This window comes from Nuphar pumila, chromosome 7 (assembly GCF_984573655.1).
Source record: "Nuphar pumila chromosome 7, dmNupPumi1.hap1.1, whole genome shotgun sequence".
Taxonomy (NCBI): Eukaryota; Viridiplantae; Streptophyta; class Magnoliopsida; order Nymphaeales; family Nymphaeaceae; genus Nuphar; species Nuphar pumila.
Window position 1 is genome coordinate 112618234 of NC_143255.1, and position 11255 is coordinate 112629488.

At 35.3% G+C, this 11255-nt stretch overlaps 1 protein-coding gene across 1 annotated transcript; it reads right to left on the bottom strand.

Moving 5' to 3' along the window:
• Window positions 1–470: 470 nt before the first annotated feature.
• On the bottom strand, window positions 471–2232 carry LOC149832972 (gibberellin 20 oxidase 1-D-like). The gene is made up of 3 exons (XM_090012661.1): window positions 1676–2232; window positions 1144–1465; window positions 471–906 (listed from the first exon to the last, which is right to left on the bottom strand). The coding sequence occupies exons 1-3, from the start codon at window positions 2230–2232 to the stop codon at window positions 622–624; spliced, it is 1164 nt and encodes a 387-aa protein (XP_089868787.1). The 3' UTR covers window positions 471–621.
• Window positions 2233–11255: the final 9023 nt, after the last annotated feature.

The following is an 11255-nucleotide window of genomic DNA, read 5'->3' on the forward strand; positions in this document are numbered from 1 at the left end:
CTCCCTCCTGCTGATGCTACCTATCCTTTGTCGCAATCTGGGCAAGCGGCTCCGGCGTGAACCCATTTTATCTGTCTAATGTTCTTTTCTCTTGTGCTTTCTTTATTTGTTTTAGCTTTTGTTCTTGTTCAGTTCATGGGTTCAACATTTTGTTGATCTTCATGAGTGGTAATGTTGAATTACTCTCTCTCTCTCTCTCTCTCTCTCTCTCTATATATATATATATATATATATATATATATATATATATATATACTTCTCTCCTTTAGCTCTGTGGAAGAAGATAAGAAAATTTGTGTGCTAAGCTCATCATTTGTGTTTTGACCATTGTTTCAACAAAGGACTTGTTTTTTAAGTTGCTAGTCACAAATGCATTGCAGTATCTAAAATCTGTGGTGGGAAAACGGCTAACAGGCTTTTCTGCGGGCATCAATTCCATTCCACTTTACTCCTGTTCGTACCACCCATGACCACAATAGGAGGGATGTCCTTCCTTTTGCTGTGTACAACTTTTCTTCCAGCCGTCGGAGAACATATTTATCCAGCATCAGGATGAAGAAAGAAAGAACAAGAAGGAAAAAACAGGAAGAGAAAATCATTCAGAATCCGCTACAAAACAATCTATTCTGAAACTGCCAGCGGTCTATTTCTTGGCGATTGAATCCACTTGGTGAAGGTGTCAAGGGTCTTCATGTCTGCTCTGTAATGCCTCTGTGTGAACTCTAGTAGTGCAGACCATGTGAAGTCTGGGTACATTCTTGGATTCTCTTCATCTACCAATGCTCTTGGGGGTCTCACAATCTTGTCCATCTGGGGACACAGGAAGAAGGCCAAGGACTTCCTAGGAGTTTCACTGTTCACAACTGCTCTGTGCAAGCAGCTTTTATACCTCCCATTGGACAATGCCTACAACAATTTACAAGCTCATCAGTTCATGCCTCTTGCCAAGCCATGATAATCATGTTATACAGCTACATGACTAGACCATTCCTTTTTTTTTTTTTTGCATTTTATATCAAATGAGAAAAAAGGTTTCTTATATATATATAGATGGTAAAAGGACTTGATGGTAGTAATGATAATGGAGAAGCAGATATTATTTCTAAGAACTTGTGAGAATTAAGAGAGAATTTCATTTGTTACCATGAAAGTGTCGCCTATGTTGACAACAAACGCATTGGTATTTGGTCTAATTCTGTGCCATTTTCCATCAACAAACACTTCAAGGCCACCAACATCATCTTGGTGAAGGATGGTGAGAGATGTCGGATCGCAGTGCGGCCCCGTCCCGAGCGTAAGATCCGGCCTCTGGCACGTCGGGTAGTAATTCAACCTCATGATCGAATTGTTCGCTTGGAAAAACTCTCTGTAATGCATTCTGTCCACTCCTAGGCTCATTGCCAAGAGCTCCATGATTCCCAGAGACAAGTTGCTCATTGCTTCACAGTAGTCTTGGTAGACCCGCCTGAAACCCACACACAACGAGGTGCTAGTGCATCAGAATCTGTTCAATTCACAAGAAAAAGCCAACTAATTTGTTCCAGTCCAATGTTAACTGATCTTCTGCACACTCATCGAATCTGATAACCAAGTACTTAATCAGGAGACTCTACCATCATTTGTAGGAAACAAAACAGAAAGAAATAATGAAAGCAGAATAAGAGCTAATGCTCACCCTGAGTCTTGGAATTCCTCACCAAGGACCCTTCTGAAATACTGATGCACGGCATGAGGACTCGAAGTGGAGTGCTCGAAAGAGAGTGTTTCCTTCCATGGAAGCCTAGAAGAGAACCTTCCAGTAAAGCTGCTGGCGTAGCCACAGCTCTCTCCTACCTTTCTCTGAGCTCTCTGTTTCTTAGACAGAGGCAAGTCAAAAAACGAGCACATGTGACGATGGGCAGCATCAATGAGGTGAGGGCTAACTCCATGGTTGATAACTTGGAAGAAGCCGTGCCTCCTGCATGCTTCGCCGATCAAGTTGGAGGCTTTAGTGGGAGCAGCAGGGTCTGAGGAGGAGGAAAGGAAGCCAGAGAGGTCGATGAGAGGGACGTGGAGCTCCTCCAACTCGCAGCTGCGGTCGTCCACCGGCCACACGAACTCCTTGGGGATGTTCTGTCGGTGCCGGATGAGTGAGGCATCAAAGACTAGCTCTTCTCTTTTGCTGTTGGTGATGTCTTGATCATTGTGGTGATGGGGGAGGCTCAAGTTCAAGAGGGTAACACCACAATCCATTTGTTTGGTGAATACAGAGGAGCCTTGTGAGTTTTGAGTTTATAAAGAGGCAATCGATGAGAGAGAGAGAGAGAGAGAGAATTTGGATTCTAGTTGATTCACCCCCATTGCGTCATTTCCCTTGGACAAAAGAGTGCACGCATACTTATCAGTTTTAGAAGGCGACTGCCATCGTTTTCGATTGCTCGTCGTTTCTCCCCAAATTAATTAACCGGTTTTCCGTTTTTCCTTTCGTTTTTGATTGGATCGAGAGAAACCAAGAGGAAACCAACAACAGACTCTCTCTCTCTCTCTCTCTCTCTATATATATATATATATATGTATATATATATATATATATATATGTATATATATATATATATGTATATATATATATATATATATATATATATATATATATATATATATATGAGAATGAAAACCTCCCCGAAATCCTCCCAAACCTCTCCAATGAAAATTTGTTAGTGTTTTTTTTAAATTCCGATCGTACAGATGTGTTTAACTGCTTGATTTACTATAAATTGATACTTGGATCATGAATTTTGGATAGAAAAAATGGTATTTAGAGCCTCAAAAATTTATGAAAATTGTATTGATTTTAAAACTTATAAAAACCTATTCATGCATAGAATTAAATGCTTCAAGAACTGATTCTTATAAAAAACAAACATATGATCACACCTGTACAGTCAATTTTGAAAAAAATAAGAAAAATTCAATAAAACTTTTATTGAGGCTTGGGAGAGGTTTTTATTTCCCTATACATGTATACAGGGTAATCCCTGATAAATGAACTGTGCTTAATAAAATATGCTAAATGAGTTTTTCAGCTTTTTTTTTTATTTTTTATAGTTTCAACCAAATAAATGTGTTGGGGATGGTTGATTTGACAAGGAATGTACATTTATATCATATGTTTTTTTATGAAAAAAATGAAATATGCTTCAAGAGCTGATCCCTATAAAATCAAGTACGGTCAAAATTATAAAATAAAACAAAAAAAACCCAAAAAATCTATTTAGCACAAATGTATTACTATAAAAACCTGTTGCACATAGCTGTTAACAAGCCAGACACAGCAAAAGAACAAGATTTAGCTGTTGAGGATGCCAAGACACATTCTAAGCAATCTAAAGACCAATGGTGTCGGAATCGTATTGGACCCTGAATTGATTTTCAAAGCAACTTAGAGAATCAGCAGATTCTGATTCTGAATGGAATCAAGCTGAATCATCCCTACCATTGGGTGTGCCATACTCTCTAGGAGAAACCATCTATTCCTTTGCATCTTCTTGGTTTTGTTGCGAATGAAGCCCTACCGATATGATCTATGTGATTTGTTTAGCAAAAAAACATGTTCCAAGCCATCCAATAAAGTTTGCACTTATTAGATCACAGCTACGAAATTCAATGCATATACATTTTTATGTCAAAACTACCCGATAGAAAGTGTATTTTCCAATAAACAGAACATGCTGAACGCATGGGTAAGATAAAATTGGTCCAATAAAGTTTGCACTTATTAGATTCAGCTGAAGTAGCTTCAAAAACCTAATGGTACGTGGTATAATTGGTGAGGATCTGGCTAACACCACACACACACACATATATATATATATATATATATAGAGAGAGAGAGAGAGAGGAATGGGTAGGTGCGAAATGATACCTGCTAAATGAGTCTTTTGGGGGTTTTCTGTTTTATTTATAAATTCTGACCGTACAGATGTGATCTATGTACTTGATTTTATAGGGATCAGTTCTTGAAGTGTTAGATTAAGACACACAAATGGGTTTTTATAACGTCAAAAAATCAACGGTCCATTTTTTTTTTTAGGCTCCAAAATATCATTTTGGTCAAAAACACATGATCCGGGTATGGATTCCTCATAAATTGAGCATGTTCAACACATTTGTGGGGTTGTAATTGTGAAAAAAACACTGCAAGGGCAGAAAAACCCATTTAGCACATATCAATTTGGCACCTACCCATCTCTCTCTCTCTCTCCATATATATATATATATATATATATGGAGAGAGAGAGAGAAGAGGGATGATCTACCCACTAAATGGTTCACCCCTCGCTCTCTCCTTCAAAATTTGTGACTTAGATATATTTGTGACAATATAGATACTACTTCCATTGTTGAAAACAGGTGATTAGACACTTCAAATCAAAGTTTTTCAATGTCTAAATAAGATTCTATAACATAATTTTTTTTTAAGAATTTCAGAACTGTTAATTTTTTTTATCCTTGCAAAAACCTATCTACACATAAAAAAGAGTTAGATCCAAGAGTCTATTAAACATATCTAACATACAACTTTTGAAGAGAGGACTGGAGCATTTATTGGGTGGATCTCTCTCTCTCTCTCTCTCTCTCTCTCTCTCTCTCTCTCTCTCTCTCTATATATATATATATATATATATATATATATATATATATATATATATATATATATATATATATATATATATATATATTGGCCACTAATGAAAGTATCAAACTAATGAGTAGAAAACAACACTTTTTTCTTCAAATTTTTTTATTTTTCGTAGATCAAATGTTATGGATGTGATCTACATGGTTTGTTTAGTAGGAAACTTGTTTTGAGTCATGTGATTATAAAAAGTAATTAGATTTTTTAAGGAGTCCAAAAATCAATGGCCCATAATGTTTGAAAATTTCATAACTCAAAAGATCAAATTTTTACATCAGAAAAGCATGATCCAAGGCTTGATCCTTAACAAACAAACCATGCTTAACACATATGTGTGGTTAGATTGAGTCGATACAACTTACACCTATAATTTCTAGCTCACTAGTTTTATACCTTCATTAGTAGCCAATATTTATAATATATATAGTCTCTAGAATATGAGAACCAGAAATATGGGCATTTTCAACACTTCTTTTGCAAATCCAAGCATGTGGATGTGTTTGGCATGGTGAATTTGCTAAAAATCAACCATTGAATCATGTATTTTTGATGAAAAAATGTGATTTTTGAATATTTAGATATTTATGAAGATTATGAGCCATGATTTTAAAGCCTTAAAAAATCTCATTTATGCATCAAAATCGGATGATTGAAGAGTGAGTTCTTACAAAACCACATATTTAAGAGAAGAAAAAAAATCCATAAAAATCATGGTTCACACATTAGCTCTCATATTTTCAGTTCTCATATTCTGGTGATAGGAAACTGGAATATGTTTACCAACCAAATACGTTTGTTGGTATGAACCGATATTTTTTTTTGCAAATCTAACCCTACATATGCATTCAGCATGATCCATTAGTTAAGAATCGATTGTTGGATCATTGTAATCAGATCAAGAAATGTGATTTTTTATACTTGAATATTTATGAAAATTCTAAGTCATTGACTTTCAACCCTTAAAAGATCCTTCTTATACATTGGAATTGGGTGATCCAATAGTTTGTTTTCATAAAACCAAGCGTCTAGATCACAATTGTCTAGTAAAAATTTTGAAAAATAAAATAAAAAAAACTATGAAAATCTTGGTTCATATCAATAAACATATTTCAGTTACCCTTATAGTGACTATATAGAGAGTGATGGGCAGGTGTTTGGCACTTTTTTGTGCCTACACTGAGATTTGAAAATATTGCTTTTATTTTTTCTAAAATTTGACCATAAAGATGTGATCTACGTGCTTGATTTTGTAGGAATCGGCTATTGGATCGTCTGATTCCAACACCAAGTTAGGTTTTTATCATATTCAAAAATTAATGATCTATAATTTTAAAAAATATTCAATGCTTAAAAAATATTTTTTTCTCAAAAAGACATGATCAAGTGTCAGAGTTTTGAAAAACAACTTGAAAACTCTTATCCAAGCTCGATAGGCACAAAAAGCATGAAGCACCCATCCATTTATATATCCAGAGTAGAGCATAGGTGCTCAAACATTGGGTGTTTATGATATGTGCTTCATGGGATTTTCTGCTCTTTTAGTAATTTTTTTTGCAGTTTTGAGGGCATGGTCGATTTACGAGAAATTCACACCTAAATCATGTATTTTTGATGAAAAAAAATTAGAGCCTAAAAAATTTACAAAAAAATTGAACCATTGATTTTTCAAACCTTATAAAAACCCACCCATGTGTCCGAATTGAACACTTCAAGAGGTGATCCCTATAAAATCATGTACAAAGATCACATTTGTACGATGAAATTTAAAAAAAAAAAAAAAAAATTGAATAACTCCATCAAGCACTCTTCGCAAGCACCTAATGTTCAAACACCTTCTCTCTCTCTCTCTCTCTCTCTCTCTCTCTCTCTCTCTCTCTCTCTCTCTCTCTCTCTATATATATATATATATATATATATATATATATATATATATATATATATATATATATAGAGAGAGAGAGAGAGAGAGAGAATAGACTGTAGGTGCTTAATGTTACATGCTTAATGAGTTTCACTACAAGAAATTTGTAGAATAGCGACGACCTCAATCCGTCGTCAATCAGTCACTAAACAGTATTATAGTCGCTAATTAGCGACAAAAACTATTTATCGCAAGTTTTGTCACTAATTTTCGATGAATTAGCGAATGCCATGATTCGTCGCAAGGTCGTTGTTAATATGCAGAGATTTGGATTGGCGACGGATTTTAATCCGTCGCTACAATAGCGACAAATTAAAATTCATTGCAAAACATTGGCCGATTCACTTTTGCGACAGATAAATATTCGTTCCTAACCATCGCTAAATTAGATATTGATACTAAATAGCGACGGATAATATCCGTCGCTAATCCATCGCAAACAATAAAAAAATTTGTTTAAAACATAAATATCGAGAAAAAATTCTCTTGATACAATTTATATTTCTTGTATAATTTATATTTTTTTTGTATAAAAAATAAAGTACACATAAAAAATACATATAAAAAGCAACTAAAATAATTTATCGATCTACTATAATCCTCCCCAAGTTCTAATTATTTACAAGTGAACATTTACAAAGATTTTCTTTTGAAACAACAAGAAGGTACAATAAATTAAACACATGAATCTAATCATCGCCAAGATTTTGTGCATCATCTTCTTCATTGTCTCGATCTGCCCCTTCAGCCCCTCTACGCTAATTATGTCCAGTATCCTACAAGTGAAAAGAAAGGTTAGTATTGATAAACAAAATATAATAAAATAAATTATATGCAATGCACCTAAGTTAAGGCAATCAAAGTAATATGAGTGAATTACACATAATCTAGCTAGCAATAAAGTGAAGGATATTAACAGAATTCAGATGTGTTCTAAGATTGACATAAAAAATTCATAATGATTCAATCATGCAAATATGTGTTCTAATCATGCATATACTAGCTTGAAATCTAACGACATGAAACAAATCACATGAAACTTTCATACCTGAGAGGCACCTGCAGACGAAGTTCTCCTGTCCCGAAAAAAACTGCACAACTCATTACGGACAACGTCGAAAATTGTTTCATGTAAATAGTCACACATTATGTCCTTAACAAGCTGGCGGACACCATCCCAAGAATTAGGCGGGTCAGTCGGATGCTTGGAGATGATGCTGACGGGAGAAGTCTGAGAGTCGTGACTGAAGGAGGCAACGACTGGTGAGGTGTTCATATTACTCCCAAACCCGAACACACGACCCTTTTTTGGTTCACCTGTTGCAATCACCCATGCTGCAGGATCAAAAGGCGGATGCTGAGTGGAGTTGTCGCCATATCGTTCTACCATCTGTTGCTCGTATGACTCCTACAAAGTAATGATTACAATGTGGATTAATAATTAAGAATTATAATGTTTATGATAACTTATATATTATAATGTTTATTAATACAATAAATACATACCGTTGTCGTTCTCGCCTTCTCTGATATGAACTCTCCCGTGGTCTTACGTTTATGTGTTTCAACAAACACATCCTTGTATGGCACAATGCCTCTTTTTTCTGTTTCCTACAAAGTTAAATGATAAAAAAAATTATTTAACAGGTATGCAACAATACTTATAAAATTGACAATATATATATTGATGAGTTACCATTTTCTTCAAGTGGCTCTCAAAAGTTCTAGATCCACTTGTGTGTAGATGGGCATCAGGCATCTTCGCTCAGTTTTGTATAGCCTTCGCTGAGCGGTTTTAAAATCCATGCCCCGCCCACTTGTCGCACATTGCATCCCAAACATCTGACCTGATAGTAGAAAGGTCATGGTCCTTCCACTGCAGTGGATCATCTATCCTGCCAGATGTTTTTCTTGCTGCAGTCTTCATATTGTGCAGCATGTCTGCAAATCGACTGACAGCCACCTTCTGTCACACCTTCCTTGCATCATGCTCCTTCATCGTAGTCGCGAAGCGATTCAAAGCCTATAAATAATTTTAGAAAGTTAGTAGACATGACTATAACAAAAAATTAAATATGAAACACATTAACTTTGAGAAATGATTGTATACCATGAATGAGGACCACAATCTGTCCAACACCTCCTTCGGGTACTCTTTTCATTGAGTGACTGGTCCTGGTAGATGTTGAACTAGTGAATGCCTAATCTCTCATATTACCTCTTGTTGCTTAAACCTCGCGATGCACATGAATTGGTACACATTAACTATAAAAATATAATATTTATAAGATAAGTATAGGATAAGTGAAATGAAATACTTACGGTCGATTATCGATCACTACAAGAAAATTGGTAATTAGCAACAGAATTTTGCAAGAGTTTTTTTTTTCGCAAAGTTACGATGGCTTAGCAAGAGAAAGTTATTCGTCGCAAAAATTACGCTTATCGGCGGATAAAATTCCATCGCTAATTAGCGACAGCTTAGCGACGGAATTTATTTTGTCTCACGGTCCGACGCAACTTTGCGATGGATAATCGACAAGAATTTTCTGTCGCTAATTAGCGACAGATAAATTCTGTCGCTAATTTCCCCATAAATCCCTAAATCGAGTCCCTTTCTTTTTTGTCGCCCGCCGCCCCCTCCCATCGTTCGCTGCCTGTCGTCTGTCGCCTTCTTCTCGGCGGAGCAGAACTGAAGAAGGCTCCCCTCCCGCCGCTCACTGTCCGTCGTCCGATGTTAGAGCTTTTTATCTTCTGTTTCTGGTGTTTTTCTGCATTTTTTTCTTTTCATTTTCATTTTGGATGACAAGCTTTCTTTGTTATTAGGAATTTGGGTGTTTGCTTCTTCTTCTTTTGTGATTTTTTTTTATTTTTCTTTTCATTTTCATTTTGGATGACAAGCTTTCTTTGTTATTAGGAATCTGGGTATTTGCTTGTTCTTGTTCTTGTTCTTTTTCTTTTGTACTCTCTCTCTCAAACTTCATCCGTAATAAGCATGTGTTTCTTTTTTTTGAGAGAAGAATAAGCAGGTGTTTCTACCAAGTTGCTTCTAATGCAATTTGAAAAGCAGATGCAATGCAATCCATTTTTTAAAATTATCTTTTTTTTTAGAAAATAATTAGGGAAAGACTGATAATTTAGCGAATATGGAATTGTCACAAGTGCCTGCCCTTGAAGATAGCCCTATTTATTATGGATTAATTGGGCAAATCATTGTTGGGAATTTGTTTAATAGAGTTAACAGTGGAAGACTAATATGTACATATGTGGAAACTGATAATCCAACATAACATCTTGCCAACATGTCTATTTTTCTGTGGTGGTCTAAATAGTGTTCCCTGCAACTTGCTTATACCTTGTATGGGTTTATTGCTCGCCTTCCACATGAATCTCTTTGGTTGTCTACCTTGATTGAAATGTTCCCTCATTCATATTTTCGCTCACTAAGCTTCAAATTCTTGTTGTTTTATTAACTATGTTTTCTTTAATAAAAGGAAAAAATTGTTAGATAGGAAAATTAGTGTACAAAAACAATTAAGGCAATGATTAAAACTCTATTTTTCTTCTACGTCAATAAGCAATCCTTGGATTAATTCAAGAGTTTGATGCTAAATCTGACTTTTTTAGTCGTGAGAAATCATTGTATGCTCCTTTCAATTTGTCTCACAGTGAGTTGAATCACATCAGTCATCAATGTGGTTGGCAAAGGAGAAATCCTATTTTCTCTCTCTTTTTTTCTTGTACCTCTATATTGTTAGTAAGAGAATATTTCCTATGGAGATACAAAGAGACATGGGTATTTTATCAATATGATATGATGGTATTACACACAAAAATATTGAATTATCAATGCATGCATTGTCATATCTTATGTTTTAATGTATTGCAATATTTGATGTGAATGATTTGAATGTATTGAAATGTATTGCAATGATTTGAATGTATTGCAATGATTTGAATGATTTGAAGGTATTGTAATGTTTGAATGTATTGCATGATGTCTTTTATTTGTTAGAATATGGTTCTTGGAGGTTACAATCGTCGAGCACCCAGTGGTAGCCAGTCTCAACCTTCATCTTCACAGGTTGCTTCGATAGGTATATCATTTAAATAATTGTATACTTGATTAGTTTAAATGTGCAATGTTTGAATTTTTAACTCATTGTTTTGTAGGTGATGTTTCGCCTACACATGACCCACCTACACCAGTTACTCATACACATCACGAGACAACGTCGGATGCAGAGTCTTCTCAGTGTGACACACGATGACTAATTCAAATAGTCTATATTGATAATCGATTGTAAGCATTTCATTGTCACTTGTCCAATACTTATCTTGTAAATAGTGTATATCGACAGTCGATTGTTAATGTATATCAATTCATGTGCAGTGCGAGGTTTGAGTAGCAAGAAGTAATACGAGAAATTATAAAATCATTACTGCATCATCTTGTAGGACCGGTAGCGCAATAGAAAGAGTATCCGACAGAGGTGTTGGACAGATTAATGTCCCCATTCATGGTATGCAATTGTTTATCATAACTAATGTGTTTCATAATTAACTTTTTGTTATACTCACGTGTGCTAACTTTCTGAAAGTATTTGTAGGCATCCTATCGCTTCGCGACTACGAACGAGGAGAAAGACACGAGGGTAG